The sequence below is a fragment of the Acomys minous genome, assembly GCF_964271855.1.
Source record: "Acomys minous genome assembly, chromosome: 13".
Lineage (NCBI taxonomy): Eukaryota > Metazoa > Chordata > Mammalia > Rodentia > Muridae > Acomys > Acomys minous.
The window spans coordinates 46,490,928-46,515,469 of NC_140495.1; the positions used below are offsets into that span (position 1 = coordinate 46,490,928).

At 43.5% G+C, this 24,542-nt stretch overlaps 1 protein-coding gene across 1 annotated transcript in view; it reads left to right on the forward strand.

The window, feature by feature from the left end:
- UNC13C (unc-13 homolog C) overlaps window positions 1–24,542 on the forward strand; it is a 435,075-nt gene that overhangs the window by 24,985 nt on the left and 385,548 nt on the right. The window contains exon 2 of the mRNA XM_084752876.1: window positions 380–3,592. Within this exon, the coding sequence (XP_084609002.1) occupies window positions 634–3,592 (2,959 nt within the window). The 5' untranslated portion in view covers window positions 380–633. The remainder of the gene's footprint in view (window positions 1–379; window positions 3,593–24,542) is intronic.

Sequence of the window (24,542 nt, forward strand, 5' to 3'; positions counted from 1 at the left end):
CCAAACATGGCTCATATAAATATGGTGAATTTGGAGATTCTAGAGTAGGGAGACTGTCCTTATATCCTTATATTTTTGTTAGTAAATGTGAATTTAGGAAAAGAAATAGAGTAGGAGTGGCATCACAACTATGTTTAAATTGTCATTTTATTAACTTTTGAAAGTAATCCAAATATCATCTGTCAGTATTTCAGTTGCAAAAACTGATTTAGAAAATGGCCTCATATAATGAATGCATTTTGATTTAAGCTCAGGGAACCGCTTCCCTCCTCTGCAGCTTTGCACACGGCACCTATTACAAATATGTTGGGAAATGTTAGAAGTGGGGTGAATGGGGACATGAATTCTGGTACTGATTACAGCACTCCTTTCTTTTCAGATGCATCAAAAAGTTATGTGGACATGAGCAAGCCATGAAGCCCCCCTTTCACAAAAGAATGCCTTTCACAAGTGGTGGAGCCAGACTGGTGGGTCCCACAAAACCCTGACTTCCCAGGGGCTGTCGGCAGCTTTCTGCTCCTTCTGTGGTTGATGGCACCTCTGAACAGTGATGCTGGCCTTGGGTTTACACGCCGCCATCCCGGTGCCTCGTTCACTTCCTTGGGTTAGAAAGGCTCACCCTCACTGCTCTCCATGGTGGCCAGTCTCTTCAAGAGTTTGATTTTAGCTTATATACATAAGCTTTGCAAAGGAATGTTTACAAAGAAATTGGGAACTACAACCAAAAAGAAAGAGGATCGTCAGCAGAAAAAAAATCAAGATTTCCCTCTTGCTGGCCACACTAAGCCCCCTAAATTGTCTAATGCCCTGAAAAGCACTGTAAAAAAGATTGCAAAGTGCTCATCCACTCGTAATTTCTCCGTAGAAGACGAAGAAGGCCACAAAGACTTCTCTCTGTCGCCCACGTTCAGCTACCGAGTCGCTATCGCCAATGGCCTGCAAACAGCTGTGACGCCCAGTGATGAGGACCTACTTCAGGAGCTGTCTTCCGTTGAGAGCTCCTACTCTGAATCCTTCAACGAGCTAAGGAGCAGCACGGAAAACCAGGTCCAGCCGACAGACACCATGCCTGTCAGACGTAACAGGAAGAGTTCCAGCAGCTTGGCCCCCTCCGAAGGCAGCTCAGATGGGGAGCGCACCCTCCACACCTTAAAACTAGGCGCTCTACGGAAACTAAGGAAATGGAAGAAGAGCCAAGAGTGTGTCTCCTCAGACTCGGAGTTGAGCACCGTGAAGAAAACCTGGGGCATAAGGAGCAAATCTTTGGATAGAACTGCCCGGAACCCAAAGGCAAACGTTTTGGAGCCAGGGTTTAGCTCCTCTGGCTGCATTAGCCAAACCCATGATGTCATGGAAATGATCTTTAAAGAACTTCAGGGAATAAGTCAGATTGAAACAGAACTCTCCGAACTCCGAGGGCACGTGAACGCCCTCAAGTACTCTATCGATGAAATCTCCAGTAGTGTGGAGGTGGTTCAGAGTGAGATCGAACAGCTACGGACAGGCTTTGTCCAGGCTCGGAGGGAAACTAGAGACATCCATGATTACATTAAGCACTTGGGTCACATGGGGAGTAAGGTAAGCCTGAGATTCTTAAATGTGCCTGAAGAAAGACTTGAATACGCTGAAAGCGTGGTGTACCAAATTCTCATAGATAAAATGGGTTTCTCAGATGTACCAAATACTATTAAAATTGAGTTTGCCCAGAGGATAGGGCAGCAGAGGGATTGTCCAAATGCAAAACCTCGGCCCATCTTAGTGTACTTTGAAACCCCTCAGCAAAGGGATATTGTCCTAAAGAAGTCATATAAACTCAAAGGCACAGGTATTGGGATCTCCACAGATATTCTGACTTATGACATCAGAGAACGGAAAGAGAAAGGTGGGTTACCTTCTTCCCAGACCTATGAGAGCATGGATATGAAGCTATCCACACCAGAGCCCAAAGCCAAGAAGAATGCTTGGCTGTCACCCAACGACAGTGACAGAGAGTCTGACCTTAGCAGAAGCAGCTATGCTGACTCTCCAGCAAAGGGACACACTTCTAAGCCCAGCTCAAAGTCACACAGTGCTCGGTCAAAGAACAAAGCGGCTAACAGCCGAACAGCACAGAAGCCAGACTACGATAAACGGCCCTCACAACCCTCAGCATCAAATATCCCAGAAAAGCAACCACCTCGCTACGTGGAGGCCACACCGCTCTGGCACTCGCAGAGCGACTTTTTCACTCCCAAACTTAGTCGTTCTGAGTCAGATTTTTCCAAATTGTGTCAGTCTTATTCGGAGGATTTTTCCGGAAGTCAGTTTTTCTGCAGAACTAATGGGAGCTCCCTCCTTTCCTCTTCTGACCGGGAACTTTGGCAGAGGAAACAGGAGGGCATGCCTGCCTTGTACCACAGTCCTCAGGACCAGGGTTTGGATGGGAGCGTCCCAGCCGTGCAAGCTCAGGGTGAAATTGAGAACACAGAAACAGTGGACAGTGGGATGAGTAACAGCATGGTGTGTGCCTCCGGAGACCGAAGCAATTACAGTGATTCCCAGATCTCGTTGCATGAGGACCTATCTCCATGGAAGGAGTGGAACCAAGCAGGGCAAGGAACTGATGTTGCTTTAGACTCATCCACCCAGGAACCTTTTGACTATGACACCAACAGTTTGTCTGACCAACAGCTGGATGACTTCAGCAAGGACCTGGATGACCTTGGAAAGTGCCACAGTGACCTGCAAGATGACTCCGAAAGCTACGATTTAACCCAGGATGACAACTCCTCTCCATGCCCTGGATTGGATAGTGAGCCACAAAGCCAGTGGGTGGGCCCGTATGACTCTTATCAGGAGGCCAATTCTAATGACCTGTACCCCAGTCAAAGCCATCCAGCCATGAGGTATCGAAGTCAGAGTGAGCTGCAAAGTGACGATTCGGAGGGGACCCCACCCAAGTCCTGGCACAGTCGGTTGAGCATTGACCTTTCTGATAAGACCTTTAAGTTCCCCAAATTTGGGTCTACTCTTCAGAGGGCGAAGTCAGCCCTGGAGGTGGTGTGGACCAAGAGCACCCAGAGTCTCAGTGGGTGTGAGGACAGCGGCTCTTCCTTAATGGGGAGATTTCGGACCCTATCTCAATCCACAGCGAATGAGTCCAGTACCACCCTCGACTCTGATATCTACACGGAGCCCTATTACTATAAAGCCGAGGAAGAGGAGGACTACAGTGAACCAGTGGCTGACAGCGAGACGGATTACGTCGAGGTGATGGAGCAAGTCCTAGCTAAGCTAGAAAACAGGACTAGTGTCACTGAAGTAGACGAACACTTGAAAGACTACGACCACCCTTCCTATGAAACTCCTTATGAGACCCCGCAAGATGAGGGCTATGATGGGCAGGCGGATGACATCATTAGTGAGGGAGAACTGGAAACCTTAGACGAGCCAGCAGTTGAAATGGAATTAGCAGAAGATGAAAACCAAAACCTCCCTGTAGAGCCGCCAGAGGTCACGAAGCCAAAGAGGATCCGACCCTCCTTCAAGGAAGCGGCTTTAAGGGCCTATAAGAAGCAGATGGCAGAGCTGGAAGAGAAGATCCTGGCTGGAGGTACTTAAACGCTAAGTTCTGTGCTAACTATGTCTTAACACTTATTGCTACTGTTGTGCAGGCTGGTCTAGGTGTTGTCAGGGTAAGGAATATGCCTGCAGCGAATTTGTGCAAATGTGCCCTGAGAAGAATTTCCTTTTGTTCACATAGCTCTCCCTCAACAAGGGATTCCCAAAGAAAACAAAAATAGATTACAGATAGTTGATACTGAAGCGAGCCCAACTCTAGCTCGGTACATGGTGGCCAAAGATTGTTGTACTAGGTACAGGAAATCATTGGAGAATAGAAAGGCAGGCCCTTAAGCAAGCAGCCTAGTGCCCGTGTTCTGGTCCTGCTAGGTAATAGGAGTGAGGAGAAAAGAATGTTTAAATTTAAAAATTTTGGAGAAGATAGAGGGTGGGATATGAACATTGCTTTGTAGAAGTCCAATTTGAAGCCTAATGTTAAGAAGAGCTGGTTTTGCACAGCCAATCCCAGCCAGACCCGTGGATGATTGCCAGGTTGCCTTATGCACACCTCACAAGCTGAAAGATGCAGGAGAGCCAGGAGCCGGGGACACCTCAGAGCAGACAGAACTCATTCTTTGTGTTAGTAACAAGTGAGAGTTGGAGACTTTTTTTTTCTGGAGTGGTTTAGAAGTTGCTTCCCTCTTATGAAAGTGAGAACGGATCAATTTTTCTTAATTTCCTAGGGGAACAATTTTGAGTGTGGGATTTAGTAGCTGTGGAGAGATGTGAGTAGATTGACTTTGTTGATTAACTAAACCTCATCTGTATTCACCTCAATTATTTACATTATATTTTATTTGCGTGCCTATTGTATCTTGGGACAGCATTTCAAAAATCTCATTTTAAGACAAACTTGATATTTTTGCGTGTTCTCAGATTATAATGTTCAGATCTTTCATTAAAATATTTGTTCTCTATAATGCTTTCTAAAGGCTTCTGTGTACAAAACCAAGTATTAATCTCCTCCTCTGAAATACTATTATGTAGTAATAGTACAGTTGGTAGCTGTACTTCTCTGCCACTCCTACCTTACGACTTTCTCATGGAAAGGGCCAGGCTGCTGAGTCAGCAGTCACCTTTATCACCAAATGTGCAAGACCTAAGACAATTAGCCTTCTCTCCTTCAAAAACCTTACCCACAGAAAACAACACAGCCTGCTTCCTTAAAGGGGAGAAGCCATGGCAGGAGGAGGGGCTACTTTGCCTGTGTTTTTACTACTGATTTAGAAGAGGCAGCTCTTAACTATTCAGAACCTATTTGAAAATGCAGAACAGTCTAATGTTATTGTTATATAAGTATAATTATATTAGAATAATATTATCCCGCATCAGGATAAGACTTGGTGGAAGTCTTTGTCAGTGAAATTCAACTGACAGGTTTTTTTGTTTTTTGTTTTTTTGTTCTTTTTTTTTTTTAGATAGAAACTGGAAACTTGACTTTTTAATTTACTATGGATTCAGCAAGTTACTTAAAGACTAAACTGGTGGTGGTGGTAGTTGTGATGGTGGTGTGTGTATGTGTTTGTGTGTGGGTGCGTGTGTGTGTTTAATGTGATGTATTGGATATATGTGTTTACAGTCAACAAGCTAAAGATATTGGTTTGAAATATTAAGCAGTATAAATATAGCAAGCCTTTATATTTCAGAAGAAAAATGTAGAACTTCAATTAAAAAATTATTTTAGTTACTGCTTATTGGTGATTTACATACATGGATGTCTGTGTATCACTAGTGTACCTGGTGCCCTGAGAGGCCAGAAGAGACCTTGGATCCTCTGGAACCGGATTTATATGGGGTTGTGAGTGGTTGTTTGGGTTCTGGGAAACTGAATCCGGGTCCTCTGCAAGAGCAGTCAGTGCTCCTAATTGTTTAAAGAAGGAAATTGACATGTATAAACAGGGAATATCATTTGGCTTTCTGTGAATGGATGTCTTGCCACTTGTTACAACATGAGTGGGTCTTTATGTTGTCGTTTGTTAAGTGATACTGGTCATAAGAATATCACTGGATGCGACTTCTTTGAGACATCTGGACAAAAGCAGGCAGGGCTTGAGTATGGCTCACTGACAGAGTGATAAACTCCCGTGGGGTCCCTCTTTAACACTTACAAAAGAAATCAAATACAGAGAGAAAGACAGGAAAGCAGTGGTAAGCCGGGCGTGCAGAAGAGGGAGCAAGACATCCGAGGCCAAGGAGAGAAGTGGTAGATATATGAGATTTGCTAAGTCTGGGATCCAGTGGCATAGAGACGCCTAGGTTTTGTGTTCTCGGCAGACACCAAGGGATGACCGTGGGAGCTAATGAATCTGCCTATTTGTTTCACAATAGTCATTTTACTCCCTACAAATATCTCATTGTGTCTTTGAAATACACACAAGAAATTTATATAAAAACTCAACTGAAATTGAAAATTCCCCACTAGCAATCCTCTACAAATCAGGTTGCTATGATAACGACCCTCCCACCCCACCATCAGTGATGCTTCTCGGAAACACATCCGTTGTGCCTCTGTCACTAACATGACAATTCTGAATCAGAGAAAGCTATGCCATGTACTTGACATCCCGGACGAGTCTGCAGAGGACTGGAGCCCTCCACCATCTTGCCTTATTGCCATCACCGGAGGCAGCCTTGCATGGACTCCGAGAGGCCTCACCATACTTAAGATCCACTCAGGTTACTGAAAGGCAACAGCTTGACTCCCCAGGAGGCTGCAGCAGCCTGCATTTCAAAGGGCAGCTCAGCTCCGCTTGGCAGTGACCAGGCATTTTCCCCATCCTGTGCTCCCAATATGCTTCTGAGGGAAGGGCAGCCAGAGAAGGACTTTTCCAGGCCCTTTTTTGCTCCAGGCACCCAATAAGGTGCCAATCGATGTGATAGTTTTGTGCCCATGGCCATCTGCTCATTGAGCCTTGGGCAGGTGCCTGCAGGCTTGCTCTCCATGCCTGCCTGATACTCATAGGCAGCAGTTCTGCCTTTTATTACAAACTGGGCCAGAAAGGTCTTGCTGGAAATCTCTGTGGGGTGTGGAACCCCAAACATGGTATTACAAAATTACACATTCAGACACTTGAATTATTTCAACTCTTACCTTCAGAGCCTAGAGACAAGAAACCCTTAATGGCTGCGGCTGCATGGTGATGGTATTGTGAAAAGGACTTCACCCCTTCAGCCTTCCAGTAGCCTAAGGAATCTTAGGCTCCATATGGTCAAAAAGCTGCCACTGTGGGGTCCAAATCTTCCCCATCACTGGTCACTGGGCCTTGTTGGGTGGAGTCATTTACACAGCTAGACCAAACTCAGGGTTATCCTCAGACTGTTTTGGTTTCTCCCTTGGATCAAGGACTAACCGCTAACTGGAGTTTACTCTAGCGTCCTTTAAGTCCCCGCCTATCTGTCCCCATGGCCCTGGAGTCTACCTTGTACTTGCATATGTTTCTTGTTTCTCTTCTGAACCATAATCCAGAATCTCAACTAAACCTCACACAGAAAGGTCAAGAGTTTAAGTGTTGGTTTCTTGCTCACATGAAAAAGAAAAGAATGACAAAAAAAAAAAAAAAAAAAAAAAAAAAGAAAAGAAAAGAAAAAAAAGAAAGAAAGAAAGAAAAGAAAACTGGTGAACACAATCTTCAAAGTAGAGTTCAAGTTCCAACCTCCATGGTAGTCAGTGGCTAAGGTCATTATGAGTGATTGGTGGTGAAAGCTTATCACTGCACATGGCTATATATATGTGTGTACGTGTACATACACATACATACATACATATACATACATATACATACATACATACATAAATACATACATACATACATACATACATACATACATACATACATACTCATATATAAATACCTGGCTTGGGTCATTGAGATGAAGTCTCCCAAACTCATTTTCTTTTTTTTTTTTTCAATAAAATTGATATTTCTTGGTTATATATACTTCAAGATTGTGAGCACCATTTAGTTGACTTTCACTATGAAAACCAAAATCGAATTATGATTCTCTCCTCTGTGCGAAGACTGACAGTGTGGACAGCTCTTTCAGTGATGACGTAGCCCGAACATCACCAAAACTGGATTATTTCACCTAAGGCCCAGCTTAATAATAAGTATTTCTGTTGTAACTCCAGGACTTTCTGTTCCCAGTAAGTCACATGGGTCCCACTGTGGAGTCTGGGCCAGAGCTGGGCTTTTAATGTGCTCTTTCTGGATCTAACATGCACGGTTATTGGGGCCCATTTGAAGAGCACTGTTGAATGCTTCACAGCAACATTTACATAGAACATGCTCTTTAATTTCTTGTTCTTTTTAAACCTGTAGAGAATCAGCCTAAAGAAATCCACTAATGATTTTCTGAATTTAAAAAGAATTTTAAAAAACCAGAACAATTATTTTTCTAGCCCTCTAGAGTGAGAGATTTTTAAACTTTATGAAAAGCATTTAGTAACATCTACACATTAAAATGTAGAGAAGCAATGGGCTTGTTCCTTAAAATCATAAATTGAAGTATAGAAATTGTCTACTTTGGAAGCTGAGGAGTTGACTTGGTGATGAAGAGCACTTGCTGTTCTTGCAGAGGACCTTGGTCCAGTGCCAGTGCACACATGGCAGTTCACAGCTGCCTGTAACACCAGTTGCAGGGGATCCCCCGCCTCTTTTTGTTTCTGCAGACACCGCATGCATGTGGTACACACACACACACACTCAGGAACACCACATGTGCATAGAACAATAAACAGGTTGTACATTTTTTATTTTTCTTCTCTTGTACAATGCATTCCCGACCAGAGCTTCCTTGTCTCTCCACGCCTCTCAGAAATTGTCTATTTTAAAAGTACTGAGAACATTTTCCTTGGGAATTATTCAGGAAATAATTCTGTACCTCTCATTCTTCCCACTGTATAGCCGGTTTTTGAAAACTTGAGGCGGTTTCTAGTCTCCCTCTCCCTCTCCGTCCGGCCCTCTCCCCCCACATGTATCCTCTTCTGCCTGTTCTCTTCTTTCCTCTAACCGCCCCCCTTCTTCCTCCAAGCCCAGCATAATAACCCTGGTGACAGTAGAAACTAACTAAATCCAAGTATGAAGTGTATAATGGCCTCTGGCCTAGAACCACTTGCTCTTAGTGATCTAGAACTGTCTACAATGTAATCATCTTTTCAAAAGTTTTTACTTAGCTGGGCATGGTGGTGTGGTACATACTGTAATCCCAGCACCCAGAAGGCAGAAGTAGGCAGATCTCTTTGAGTTCAAGGCCAGCCTGGTCTACAAAGCAAGTCCAGGGCAGCCAAGGCTACATAGAGAAACTCTGTCTCGAAAAAAACAAAAACAAACAAACAAAACAAAAAAGCAACAACAGAAACCTGAGAAGTTTCCACTTATCAGTTCTGCATCTATTTATGGAATATTTTGGTCTAGGTACAGAAGTCAAGCTAATTAGCACATTCTTCATTCTATTGAATTATCATTTCTGTGGAAAGAATATCTTTTAAAATTTAACAATCTTGAATGCCAGTTTGTTGCTATGGTCATCTTGTGACATCACACTTGACTACATTGTATCCCTCCCGTCCTGAAGCATCCTACCCTTTGTGCAGCATCTCTTCTCCAGATGCTGGTTCCTTCAGCATCTGACCACAGTCTTGGTGCTCTCTGTCTCTGAGGGATGATATTTGTGGATTTCAAACACCTGGAAGAATACAGCTCCCATCTTTTTGTGCCTGGCTTACTTCACTCTGTACAATGTCCTCAATACCTACCCACCCTGCCAACAGAATTTGATTTTTTATGCTAATTACTATATAATTCTATAGATGTAGCATATTGTATTTTTTAAGATTTATTTTGATTTTTAAATCGTGTGTATGTGTGTGTGCGTGTGCGTGTGTGTGTGTGTGTGTGTGTGTGTGTGTGTGTGTGTGTGTATGCACATGCACATGCAGATGAGTGCCACCAGGAGGGGTGTTGTATCCCCTGGAATGGGTGAGGCACTGCTCCCAGGGACCCAGGAGTGCAGGTACCTCTTTAATATGCTGACTTGGATCCTTTGCATGTCTCCAAGAGTACTCCATGCTGTGCTCTTTATTTCAGGCCTTGGGTGACTCTCTCTGGCTATTTTCCCATTGGCTGTGTAAAGGGTGCTTTTCTCCATGTCCTTCTTCGCCCTTCTCATCCATCTTTCCTGGACAGACATTGTGACAGGGCCATGGATTTCAGTTGACACTGTGCTGATAATTATGGTGTTGAACAGTTTTTTTTCCCAATACTTTTGGCCATTTGTACCTCTTCCTTTTTTAGTGCGTGTGTGTGTGTGTGTGTGTGTGTGTGTGTGTGTGTGTGTGTGTGTGTGTATGAGTTTGAGTATACTTGAGTCTATATGTACTTGCACAGGTACATGTGGAGGCCAGAGACTGATGGGAAGGGGCCTTCTCTAGCATTTTTTGACTCATCTTTTTGAGACAGGGCCTCTTATTGAAAGTGAAGCTCATGGTACCAGCTAAACTGGTTGCCTAGCGAGCTCCCAGGATTTGTCTGCCTCTCCATCTTAGTGCCGGGATTATAGGCACACACTACTGAACATGGCTTCTACACAGGTGGTGGGGGTCCAAACTCAGGACTTCATGTTTGCATGGCAAATACTTTATCTCCTGGTTGGTCTCCCCAGTCGCCTAGGACAAGCATCTGTTAAAGAAAATAGTGTGTATAGCTGGGGAAATTTTCTCATGTCCTATTCATCAGGTCTGGCTATTTCTGGCTCTTAGCTAATCCAAAGAAACCCTCAGAGGTAAACAGCAACAACAATAACAACCAACAACAACAGCAAACCCACAACTTTCCATATTGAAAAGTCACTGTTAACGTCTCTGGAGGTAGGCAAGGCCAACAGGCCCCAAAGACAGCATGAGCAATGCCATTTCCTCCCTGGCTTCAACTGTCCTCTCTGCTCTCAGCTCATCACTCAGTTCTTTTTTTTTTTTTCCTTAGACTTGGTGAGATCCTTTCAAATAATCCTCTTGCCTCCCTGTCCTCCCCTCTCCTGATCTGTCACCTCTCTGTGGTAGAGATACTCACAGATTTGCAAAACTGTCAAGATGTCGGTTGTTTGTACTATGATAGCAAGAGGTCTAAGAAAGCAGTGAGGCCCACAGTAGGAGCAAAGTGTCCCTCCTGCTGTCCCCCTAACCAGGCTGCAAGGCCCACACCTTTATCCTTTGTTCCAATGATCAATAGTAGCCAAGAGAGGCAGCCAAATGTGGTGGTTATGGGCACAGTGCCTGCAGTCACCCTATACGTTGTCTAACTGTAGGCAGGTTGTTTACCCTCTAAGCAGGTCCATACTGGAAATGCAGATAAGCCGTCCTTTCTGCAAAAGAAAGAAAATACATACTTAACAATGAGATAAGCATTTGCCCAAACAGTAAATTAGCAGCAGAAGCCAGCCTACCTAACAGGCACGATGATTTCTATTTCAGATCATAAACTATTTCTGAGAAATATGAGGCAGAAGCCAAATGCTCTGATTATTTTCCAGTGCAATTCTCCTATAAGCTAAAATGATGGCCCAGAATGCATTTGGGGAAGTGATCAATTATACGGTTATTTCTGGTATTTGAATTTCAAAACAGCACTGTGTTCAGGCAGCTTTGTGGAACTGGGCCGAGCCTAATAGCTGTATTTATTAATATTTTCATGAAACACAGGCACATACGGCCTCCTGGACTGCCCAGTTTGTTAATGTCTTTGTGGGGAGGGGCAGTAGGAACAAAAACAATCAATCCAAGTGAAAAGCATCATTCAGTGAGCGCCCAGGGGTGTGTTGAATTCTGGGGAGGTGGATGGGAAAAACACAAGATTAAAAAAATATCCACCTGGAGTTAGGGATGCCTCAGTCAGTAGAGAGCTTGTTGCACACACCATGTTAAGACTGAGTTTGGATCACCGGCACTCATATAATACCTGGATGTGGTGAGCTTACACTTGCAAGCTCAGGATCGGGAGGCAGAGACAGGCAGGTGCTTGGAGCTTGGTGCCTAGCCAGTCAAGCTGAATCAGCGAGCTCCGTCTTCAGGGAGACATCCTGAGTCAAATGATAGTATGCAAAATAATTGAGGAGCTACCTGATTTCGGCTTTCGGCCTCCATATAAACACACACAGGCAAGCATGTATTTGCACACATAGACATGTGCACACACAGACTTATACTCACTATTCAATATGTATCCTTTCCTTGATGCCATCAGAGTCCAAGTGAAGGCTATTCAAAATCATTTCCCAGGCTTTCTGTTGTGGGAAGCAAGTGGCTCTTCAAACTGTAATTCAACTGTCTCTAAGCATCACTTCCTGGCACCAACTTGAGCACATAGTGTGTATGACATTGTGGTTAGAAATAAAAGAAAAACCACAGAAAAGATTATTAACTAACTATGTGGCTAATGGTATGACCATTTAGCTATTGCTGTTTAATCACTATATATTACTAACAATACAGTGAGGACATAAAGTGAAGTCATAAATAGCTCACAATTAGTTGACCCTGAGCTCTGCAGCAGTGTCAAGTACCTTGCAGTTTGCCACCCATTTCTGCATGCCAGCTCAGGAGGTGCTGAGGGTGTCTCCAGAGCCTGGCAAGCCTCTCCCCAGCATTGCTCTGACTGTGGGCACTGCTTCAGGACACCATAGTCCACAACCACGTGCCACACCCCCTTTCACTCAGGTATGCACCTTCATCCTTTCAGAGCCCTACCTCATTCTTTCCAGCATCAGATCACCCCCTCAGCACTCATCGTTCATCAAAGGTCAGCAGATTCTGCACAGCTGCCCAGAATCCCCACCCTTCAGAGCAGTCAGGGCTGGCTCCACTGTGTGCTGCACCCATCTCCGGAGCATCATTTGACCTCTTCCTCATGCTCTGTCCTCGTCCTCTCACTCCCTGACCTCCTCACCTCCTCACCTCCTCATGCCTGCTGTCACTCACAGGGCAGATCCCTCAGGGTCCACTTACACACCTAAGACTATACCACCAATATGGTTGCCTTGGGGATGAAGTGTCAATATGAATTTTATCACTATAACATACTCAGTTGTTATTTTATGGGTGTCTGTGCATCTCATGCATGCAGTGGCCAAGGAGGCCAGAAGTGGGTGCTGGATCTCCTGGGACTGGAGTTACAGGCAGTTAGAAGTTTCTTTTTGGGTCCTGGAAATTGAATGTGAGTCCTCTGGAAGAACAACCAGTGCCCTTAACTTCATGGGCATCTCCCCAGCCCCTCAACATGAATCTTAAGGAAGTCAAAGACACAGGGCTTGTAGGACCTCCTAGTTATGGTCCCCTTGACCAAAGTGCTGTCTGGTATGATCTGCTGAGTTGTCCATCCCCTAGACAACAACGCTGTTCTCTGTGTCATCTGCTAAGCTACCTGCTCTCTACCTCAACTGTCCCTTGTCACATCATACTTCTCATTCTTGCGTTGTGGAACGTATGGTATTTCTCATAATTTTCTTCTGTTGATAAGCTACGTTTCCTTCAGGGGGATTATTTTCACTTAATGTTTTTTTTTCTTCTCCAGTGGAATAAATTGTTTTCCCATGATACAGCCATTTTAGGCCTGGAAGAGTCCTTAGGTATGGGTTTTGGATGTCTGGCCTTGTTCAGATTCACCCAAATCATACCATTTAACAGCTCAATGCATGTAAGACTAAGGTTGACTAAAATACCAACTGAACAATTGGGAGTGTCTATGTTCTGGGACGTATTAGCAGAAAGTGGGACACAGGAATAAGTAGAATGTTGGTCTATAGTGTATATTCAAAAAGTCCTCCAAAAGATGGGCTCCCTGTATGCACCCGCATGTGCGGTAGCACAGCTCTTCAGGTAGCTGGGTGAGTAAGAGAAGCAAAACAATGAAACTTTGATTTTTATTTTAAAACTAACCATAATTCAGTCATGTGTGTTATGTGGCTAAGAAGTCACATTGTTATGAAAAACAATTACTATACAGAAATAATCCTATGCAATGATTAAACTTTTATGAGAGTTTTACGTAAATTATTACACAGGTGCTGACACTTGTGTATGAAGAGACCTCCACTCTCCGTATCTTCTGGGCTGTTCACTAGCAGAATTTACTTTTCTCTTGGAAAAGACCTGAATGTGTGCGTCATGGAGACCAATAATGACTAGAGAAGTAGGGAACACATCTACTTCCTGTTCAAGGTCACGTGGCCACTACAGCTTGAATGCTATTACACAATTATGAGTATAATTGTTCTTACTGTAATTTAATTCTACCATTTGCTCTGCTTTCTCTGTCATGGTTTGGATTTAGTACAAATAATTTAGAAGGAAATGTTGTTTGTATGGAAGGCACTTGTCTTCATGTCAAGAAAAAAACCAAGTCAATTGATAAGATGGCACACTCTGTTGTGTACAGGGCCAACCAACACGAGGGATGCTGGATGGCCAACTATCAAAGGAGATTTTCCCACACTCTTTTTCTCTCACACAACACATCCCAACTGCAGCCTCCTGGCACCCCCATCTGCCCTGGGTGGGTCCTCCTACATCTATCATGAATCAAGAAGATGCCCCACTGACTTGCTTATAGGCCAGTGTGAAGGAGGTAGTGACAGTTGAGATTTTCTTTTTTCAAATGACCTTAGCTTGTGCCAAGATGAAAAAAAAGCTAAACAACCACACCCCATAGGGGTCTGTACTCATTTAAGATGCACACTAGCATGCACACACCTACACACACACCACACATACACACACACAAACACACACACAGAGGGGGCGGTAGGGAGAGAGAAGGGGAGGAGAGAGAGAGAGAGAGAGAGAGAGAGAGAGAGAGAGAGGGGGGGGGAATTTTTAAAGACTACTTAAAAACAAAAGGATTACTGGCACAAAATAGCATTCTTAATGATAGCATAAAAGCAATGGACAATAGAGCTCGCTGCCTCAGAACCCAGCTTCTAATTTAAAGAAAGAAACACACGTAAAAAATTCTTGCATGTTTCCACTTACCCACATTGGTCTAAAAACCTGAAAAATACATAAATAAAGGATTAGCGTTAAAACCTTTTGCAGGAGGCTAGTGAGACACCACTGAGGGCTGACAGAACCATAGTTCTTTAGGCTGTCTTCCCAGCATTCTCCCATTGGCTTGCACTTTGTGGCTGGGGTGGGTCTTGATAGTCATGGGACACAGTTTTGAGGCCTGGCTGCCTGTTGGCATCAGCTAGGTGGGGGCTTCTGTGTAAATGTTCCGAGTCCTGATTCTGATCTTGAGGACCTGAGAATGTATATGGTTTGTAGGATCTCTGGAGCTTCTGCCAACTGGCCACACCGGAGGCTCTTCCATTGTTTAACAGCAAGTACCTGATATGAAGGAGGGGAGCCACACACCTTAAGAATTAGATCGCATCACAAACTTCCGGAATACTTTTCCTTATCACTTGGTTGAATACGAAGCATTCATGTGCCCTTCCGGCCTTTATCCTCTGTGTACTCAGAACAGCATGCTGATACAATGGGTGTTCTAGCATGACCCTGTGCGCATGCTGTGGGATCTCATCGGAAGGTCCTTGACTTTAGTTGAACTCTCCTAGCAGAGAGGGAGAGACGCAGAGAAGAATTGAGACGATGCCACCAACTCCTCGCCAGTCCATTCAGTGAGCTTTTGTTCCAGAGTGTGTTTGTCGGTCCCGCTCTCTGCTCCTGCAGACTGACCTTTGTCTGCTTACTGCGTTGCCCAGGCTCCTGTGCCAGCAAGCTTCCAGTCACGCTTGCAGGTGGTTTATCTGTCAGAGGCGGAAGGTCAGGGTGTCTTTCCCCACTTCTGCTTTGCTGTGTTTGCTGTAGCTACAACTCTCTCTTTCTGTCAGGTACCATGGTAGCTTGTTGTGGGTATACAGATTCCTTTTCTCTGTCCTTAAGTGCTAGCTATGATGGCCATTCCTGGGTCATCTCTGGACCTTTCCTGCTTCATATATATATGAATATATGTATATGTATATATATATATATCATGTGTGTGTATATATGATATATATGTCATATATGTGATATATATGCATATATATGTATATATACACACATTTGTGTGTGCCTGTCTGTATGTCTGTACGAGGGTGTTGGATTCCCTGGAATAGGAGTTACAGACAATTGTGAGCTGCCATATGGGTGCCAGAAGTTGAACCCAGGTCCTCTGGAAAAGCAGTCAGTGCTCGAGCCATCTCTGTAATGCAACTCATACTTCTGCAGTTTGCCTCTTTCTTACAGATATCCATGTAGGTTATTCGCTTTAATTCTGTTTCATTTAGGCATCCAGATTATAACAAGACAAAGAATAAAATTATTGATCTCGGTAATTCTAAACTCTTTTGGTCTTTTTAAGTGTCAGCATCTCCTTGAACCAAATGCATGACTGATATTTAAGAATACCCTGGTGCAAAATTCCACTCTTTGTGACCATTTGGTTTTCATTGCTTATCAACATACACTTAGTAAAATTTGCATAGAACTGGATATGCACATTTGTTATATAAAACTATGTACAGTGTAATCTGTGGGCAATTTAAGACATTCTCTAATATAACTTGATTGTACAGGTCTTTCCCCCACAGAAACTGACTTCAGAATCTCTGTTATGCCTGAGTACAGCCTGTATTCCTAGAAAAGATTTTAAAGTTCGGAGGGGGACTGTAGAGCAGGGAGAACAGACTAGAAAGAACCCAGCTGATCTAGTTCTGGTGATGTGAAATTTGCTGTGACCCAGGAGTCTGAAACTCTTCCATGTGGCTACTTCAAAATGCCCCACAGTTTATAAATTGCTGTAGCTGTTTTTAAGAACAATGTGACAGCAATGGACATTTTTAATTTGATCAGAAACATCTTTGCTTATGAATGTGTATGCACACGGCAATCTTCTGCTACTGTATCCTGTGAAATACAGACTGTACTCTAAACATCTACAAGCAGCACGTCCTAAAAGTGCATAATGAGACCGAGGCAATGGCTCAGAGAGTTGAGTTCTTGTCCTTCAAGGATGAGGACCTCAGCTCAAGACTCACAACTGCATTAAAGGGGTCACCATGACCCTCCCCTTCCTGCATCCTTTCCAAATATCTGGTCCAGGCATGGTCCCACATACAGTGTACTGACCTCACCTGGTCACCCCTACCTGTACCACTGCTAACTTCTAGGCTTCTACCAGGACCCAACCCACACACAGGCCCCTTCCAAACCACATCCAACCTCTCTCCCTAGTCAGACCTACCTCCACACTCCAGGCTTGAACCCAGATGCACATACAGATCACCACCTAGTTCCCTTCATCCACCTGAGTTTATTTTACTTACGCCATTCCCAACCTTGAGTCCCAGCCTGCCCAAATATCCTCATTTCTGTGTCAACCTTCTTAATCCATATCAGACACAGAACTTACAAGGGAAGTGCACAAGCCCAAATCTCCATAACGCAAAGATACAAACAACATGAAAGACCAAGGCAGTATCTCCCCTCCAAAACCTACCAGTCCTGTAGAAATGTTTGCCAATGAGAATTTCCAAGACTGAACACAGGATACAGAATTTGAAAGAACATCATCTAGTTCAGCAAAGGATCCAAGGAGTTTAAAGAAGACACAAAGAAACAGCTCAGTGAAGTTGAGGAGAAAGAGTTTAAGGAGAATAAATGTCTGAGTGATGCTCAAGAAAAAAAAGCTGATGGAAATGATGAAGACAATTTGGGAACTGAAAATTGAATTCGGTTAAGAGATAGAAACATTGAAGAAGACTCAAGCTGAAATGAACGTAAAACTAAAATACCCAACAATCCAGGCAGAAAACTCAAAATAAAACCTTAAAAGTAGAATTTAATCAAGAAAAAGACAGACTATCAGAACTCAAAGTTAAGGTAGACAATTTAGGCAAAATACACAAAGAAAATGCAAAGTTTAAAAACACAAGAGGGGAACAACAGAAAACATAGGGCACCTTAGAAAGACCAAACCTTTAAATTATAGGCAACAATGAAAGAGAAGAATTTCCAAATCAGTGGTATAGACCATATACTCAACAAGATCATAGAATAAAACATCCTCAAACTGAGGTAAGACATACCTATACACATACAAGAAGCACACACAACATTAACTAGATAGAAGAAAATCCTAACAACATAAAACAATTAAAACGCTAAGTATACAGAACAAATAAAGTAAATTGAAAGCTGCAAGGGAAAAAAATAACAGTCGCTCATAAAGGAAAATCTATCAGAATAACAGTTGATTTCTTAGTGGGAGGTTTGAAAGATAGAGGGGCCTGGAGCAATGTATTCCAAGCCCGAAAAGACTGAGATGGCCAAACTCTACTAACAAAATGATCTACCGTAATCAAAGGAGAAAGAAAACTTTCCATGATAGAATGAATCTAAAATATTCATATCTAAGGAAAACACAGGAAGCAATATTTTGGGCTAATGAGAGGAATGAGAACAACAGCCAAGAGAATGTGGGGAGAAACATTAAGTCACAGTTACTGAAGGCACGAAGTACCGCTGAGAGCTCAAATAATAAACAAAATGAAAATAAAAGCAGAGCCCAGCAAAACCTCTGGGATACACTGAAAGCAATCCTATGAGGGAAATTTATAGCTCTAAGGGCCTATATTTAAAATGTCAGAAAGAGCACAAATGAATGACTTCATGGTACAACTTTACAACTTGGAAAATCTAGAACAGCCTAAATCCAAATCAAGTCAACAGAATAAATAATAAAAATTAAAGCAGAAATTAATAAAATAGATACAAAGAAAACAATACATAAAACCCAACAAATCTAAGAGCTTGTTCTTTGAGATGAAAAGCAAGATTGACTCTTGGCCCAACTAACAAGAATGAGAGGGGGGGGGCAAATGAACAGAATCAGCAGTGAACAGAGAAGCATTACAACATATGCAAAACAAATTCATAGTATAAAGCCTGTACGTCCATAAATTGAAAAACTAAAAAAAAAAAAAATGAATTTCCGTATTCAATCAAAGCACCAAAAGTTAACCAGAAGTCAACAATCTAAATAGACCCATGAGACATGAGAAGATAGAAAGAGTAATTAAAAACTCCCAAATGAAAATAAGTAAGTAAGTAAGTAAATGTATGTGTGTTAGGGCCAGGTGGATTCACAGCAGAATTTTTCAGAGTTCTACATTCAATTCTTCAACTATTCAACCACACAAAAATGGAAGGAGCACTTACTCTCAAACTCCTTCTATGAAGCCAGTATCACTTTGATACCAAACCCAGTAAAAACTCAACAACGATAACAGCAGCAAAAACAAAACAAAAACCCAAACAAAACCTACAGGCAGATATCACTAATGAACATATACTTTAAAATGTCTAATACAGCCAAACAGAATAAACACATGTTCACTGGAGCCGAGTTGGCTTTCTCCCTGAAGTGCAGGCGTGGGTCAACATATGCACACCACTAAATGTAGTAATTGGCATACATGGATGTAAAGACAGAAACTCTATGGTTATCCTCATAGATGCAGAAAAAGAGACAAATGTCTGATATGGTGGTGCATATGTAATCGCAGCACTAGGGAGTTGGAGACAGAAAGATTCTTGGGCGCCTTGCTCTGTCAGCCAATAGGAAAACATGTCTCAAGAAAGAGGGATGGATAGATGACACCAGAACACCCAAGGATTTCCTCTGGTCTCCATCATGAAAAACGAACCAACCAAACAAACAAGCAAGTGATTGAATGGATAGAGGAGAATCAGACATCCATCCACACAGTGGGTTGCTCCACTGTCATCACAAAAACTAAGCACACTCAAGAGGTAGATTATTTTGAAATGAGGGCAAGGTCTCAATAGAGTATCATGCGACCACAGTATAACATGTACACACATGCATACACATGTATGAATATACTCTCTAGCCAAGAATATATTTCACATTTTCTTCTGCTTTCTTTAAGAAAATTACAGACGCTGATTATTCGTGTAACAAAAGTGAACCCATATCCTCTAGTGGAGGCAATGGAACTTTAGAACCAATGGGTAAGTCGCAGTTAATGAACTGACTTCCCAAAGCCCAGCTTCTCCCCCAAAACTTCTTCTATATGAGATGCTCCCTTCAAATGCTACTGAACTTATTGTGAGCCACTTTAAATCTTGAGCCAACTGCTGGATGAATGCCTCTTTGTCCCTGGGAGGTGTCCAGTACTCTGACATTATTACAGAGAGATAGACGTGGCTGTCCTAGCACCATCACTCAGAGAGGAATGTGGAGCCAATTTCCGCAGGTGATGAGAAACTTCACATCATCCAAGATGGCATCAACACAAATGAGGATGGATGAGTGTGGGGTGGTAGGAAGCAGAGAGTCCAGGATGAGGCTTCTAAAGCGGAGCCATGCAGAGGATCCACACCGCAGAAAGGTATTAAATTAAACAGAAGAGGATTTAGTTTCTTGCCTGAAGATGATGGATGCTGGAGATGGGGAAGAAAGATGAGATGTGGTCATAAATTCCTCTGCCTTGCACATGTGTGTCTGGGACATACAGATTTTGGAGTCTGGCGATCTGTGACTTACAGCTACGAAGAATTATCGTTATTTGTGCAACTGGGAAGATAGCTCAGTGAGAGAGATGGTTGCCACACAAACGTGAAAACCTGAGTTGGATCCCCAGAACAGACATAAATGACGGGCACAGTAAGGGCGTGTTTATGGTATCAGCAGCAAGGAGGGAGAGAGAGGCAGATCGCCAAAGCTCTCAGGCCAGCCATTCCAGCCTACCTGCCGAGGGTAAGGGCTCAGCCAAGGTAGACAACACCTAAAGTACAGCACTTGAAGTCGACCTCTGGCCTCTACATGGACGCACACAAAGGAGCACAAACACCTGGGGAAACACACACTGCGTTATCATAGTAGGGCACTACCAAGTTAAGAGATTTCAAGGCAACCTTTGCATGCCAGGGGTTCAAGGAGGCTTCATTCCAGTGCCTTGCTCTCCGCCAGGCCCTCTTGTGAGCATCTCTTCTCTATTGCAACTCTCCTCGCTACTCACAAACTGAATTCACCCCACCCACCTGGCTTAGGCTGGCTCTCTTTTTTATGGACTTAGAGAAGTTTAGTACTCTATAGCGACGTTGGAGGTTTTCCACGAACTGAGACTCCCACGGTGCTTTCACTTTGACAGACACACTGCGATGATGAGGTCTCTCCCAGAACCAGATCCTCAGATTCAATGAATGGAACTGGTTTATTTCGTGGGGAATTGTGGAATAGCACTGTGTGGAGGAGAGGAAATGAGTCAGTGACCCCCCGCCCCAGGACACCAAGAGATGATGTGAATGCTCTGAGTGGGTGTTGCGGATCCCACAGAGTAACTCTATAGCCTTGCTATTTAAGGTATGGCCCTAGGGCTCGCTGCACCGGCTCTGCCTGGGAGTTTGTTGGAGAATGACTGGACTGGGAATCTGCACTCCAGCAAGCATTTCAGGGTGTTCCTGTGCCAGCAGGCAGTGAAGAACCCAAATTATCCTACCTTAAGGCAGGCAGCCCAGGGTCTTTGCTCAATGATCCCTTAACTGATCAGGAGATTCCTGCTTTGGAGGACACTAAAGGATGCACAATGTAGGGTTTACTTTGATCTGTGGTCTGAAAGCAAGGGCCTGTGGGAAGGATGAGGGCCCCAAATGGCACAGCAGACCAGCTTCAGGGATGTGGAGGTTTCACACACAGTACCAATAGCATCTCCTGCTGAGCCTTGGCTGTTTCATCACCTGTTCTCTTCACCTAAAATACCTTAGGTGAAGGAATTCCTTACTCACTTAGTGGATCCCACCTCCTCTCAGTCTTTGCTCAAATCTCACTGTCCCAGTGAGGTGGACCAGTTGAGCTGCGTGTACCAACCCAGCAGCGTTCCCCAGGACCCGTCATCACTTTTCCCTTCTTAATTGCACTTGGACCTTTTGATTCGTGTATAATCTATTTACTTAATGTGCTGCCTGCCTGCCACAGAGTAAGGTTAGCTTGCTCTGCCAGGGTGGGGAACTTTGCTATGCTTCCTGATAAATGTCATTATCAACATCTCTAGCTTGGTGAGGACCAGAGTGATGGCTCAGTGGTTAAGAGTGCTTGTTACTCTTACAGATGACCAGCATTTGGTTTCCATCATACACATGTGTAACACAACCACCAATAACTTCAACTCCGGGAAATTCTATGCCCTCTTATAATCTCCATGGGTGCTACACTCATGTGTACACACACATACACACTCTCACACACACACACACACACAGAGAGAGAGAGAGAGAGAGAGAGAGAGAGAGAGAGAGAGAGAGAGAGAGAGAGAAGAGAAATGGATAAATCTTTAAATAAAAAAATCTCCAGATCATGATTTATTTTTTATGCCAAGTATGTCTTTACCTACAAATATGATTAACATGAACCTTATTACTTGGCATTTAGATTTTTCCTGTTTTCCTCTTATGATTATAGATAATGAGGACATAAGCTTTTCTTTTTGAATCAGTTTCATTGAGCTATTTTAAGATAGCTTCCTAGAAGTCAAAATGCCAAAATAGGGGCTGAAAATACAACTGCCAAGATTCTTCTGGTGTTATAAGTTTTTCATTATTCTAGAAAGTCATCTATGCATATGGAAAACTCCTATTAGGTTCATCTTCCACTTACAACTCCTTGGGTTTGCTCTCTACGGCCCCACTCCATCTCGTCTCTTTTCTTTTATAGCCCTTCAAGTCCAATCACTGCTGCTCATATATGGGGGAGGGGAGGCATCTACTGTAGTGTGTCAACATACCATTGACCTAACTCCTAATGTAAACTGACCCTCTCTCTCCGAGCAGCCGTTAGCTGACAGTAACTCATCAGATGGAGGCAGAGGCCCAGGAGGCCATCCCTGGCCACACTGGGATGCTGGCTGCTGTGATTTGTGCCAGTCTTTGTGCAGGCAACCACAGCTGCTGGGAGTTCTTGACAGATATGGACAATATGTGTTCAACAGATCTTGCACGTGTTTACCTCAAGCCAGCCATGAAAATACAACCGGAATGCCCAGCTTTTCCCTCAACCAGAGTAATGTTGCCAAGTAGCAGAGGGAATAGTCCAAAGATGAGCTATCTGCAACCATGACTATCTGATGTGTAATTATGTGAAAAGGCAGGTTATCATCTGCACTTCACCTTCTTCTTTGGTTAAGTGGGATGATGACAGTAAGAGTTAATGTCCTAGGGTTATTATGAAGGTGTCATTACTTAACATAGAATATTAAGATGTTTAACCGTGACTTAATGAACGCTGTACAATTTCTAGCTCTTAATGTATTGAGATCATTTTAAATTTGGTACGTGAATAAATAGTACCTTGAGTTTCTTTGACTTGACATTTCAAATTTTCACTTGTTGAATTTTTTCTTTTGACATTTGTATTTTACCATGGACTTTTTTTTTCTATTTGTGTTTTCTTATTGGGCAATATATACAAACTATAGTTTGTAGAAATATTTTCCTAATTTAATGTTTACTATTTACTTACCATTGGTGCCCTTAAATTATTCGTTCTGCTTAAATTTTATATACTTAAATATATTATAAACAGTATACTTTCTGCGAATTGTCCTCATTTTTAAGTTTAGAAGATTTTTTTATATATTATTATTTTATTTATTTTTCTTTCTCTCTTACAATACATCCCACCTACAGCCTCCCCTCCATCCACACCTCCTCTCTTCCCCAGGGCCCTTCTCCTCCATTTCACTTCAGAAAAGAGCAGGCCTCCAAGGGATAGCAACCCATCTCTATATAACAAGATGCAGTAGGAATAGGCATACAGCCTCATATCACGGCAGGACAAGGCAACCGAATAGGAGGAAACGGGTCCCACAAACAGGCAAAAGCGTCAGACATAGCCCGCTTCCATTGCTACAAGTCCAACACAAACCCCAAGCTAAAGAAACATAGCACGTATGCAGATGGCCTGGTGCAGACCCATGCCGGCTCTGTGATGGCTGCTTCAGTCTCTGTGAGCCCCTCCAAGCTCTGCTGAGTTGATTCCGGGGGCCGTGTTTCCCTGCTGAACCCTCTGGTTCCTATAGTCATTCCTCCCCCTCTTCTGAGGAGTTCCTTGGGCTCTGCCTAATGTTTGCTTGTGGGTTTTTGTATCAGCTCCCAATCAGCTGCTGTAGGAAGCCTGATTACCGGGCTAGGCACAGATCCTACGGGTATAGCAGAATATCATTAGGATATTCTGACTGTTTTATTTTCTGGTCAGCCTTGTTTGGATTGTTTGGGTCTATCCCAGGTCTCTGGGCCATCCAGCTTCAGCATCCTGGCCACCTAGGCAGGGTACCTGTGCTGTGGGCCTCAGGTTAGGCCAGTCATTGCTTGGCCAACAGGCTCTGAGCCACCACTGCTTCCGACATCTTGCAGGAAGAACAGGTTGTGGGACATGGATTTTGTGGCTGGGTTGGTGTGTCAGCCCCACCACTGGGAGCCTAACCTGGTTAGAGAAGATGGCTGATTCAGGCTGCATATCCTTCATTACTACAAGTCGTTATTAGCATCATAGGCTTCAGGAAGTTTCCATTGCACTATCACCCGCTAAATGCCCACCTATTTCAGTCATCTCCCGCTGTACCTCTCCTTTCATCCCATTCTCCCCAACCTGATCCCACCTGTTCCCATCCCCACCTGCCCCAGTTCACCCACAAAAATCTATTCTATTTCTCCTTCCCAGGGAGATCTATGCACTGCTTCCCCTCACCCCACCTCTCCGATTTATCTAATTTCTCTGGATCTGTGTACTGTAGTGTGATTATCCTTTACTTAACAGCTAACATCCACTTATACGTGAGTACACATCATGCTTGTCCTTCTGAGTCTGGCTTGCTTTGTTCAGGATGACTTT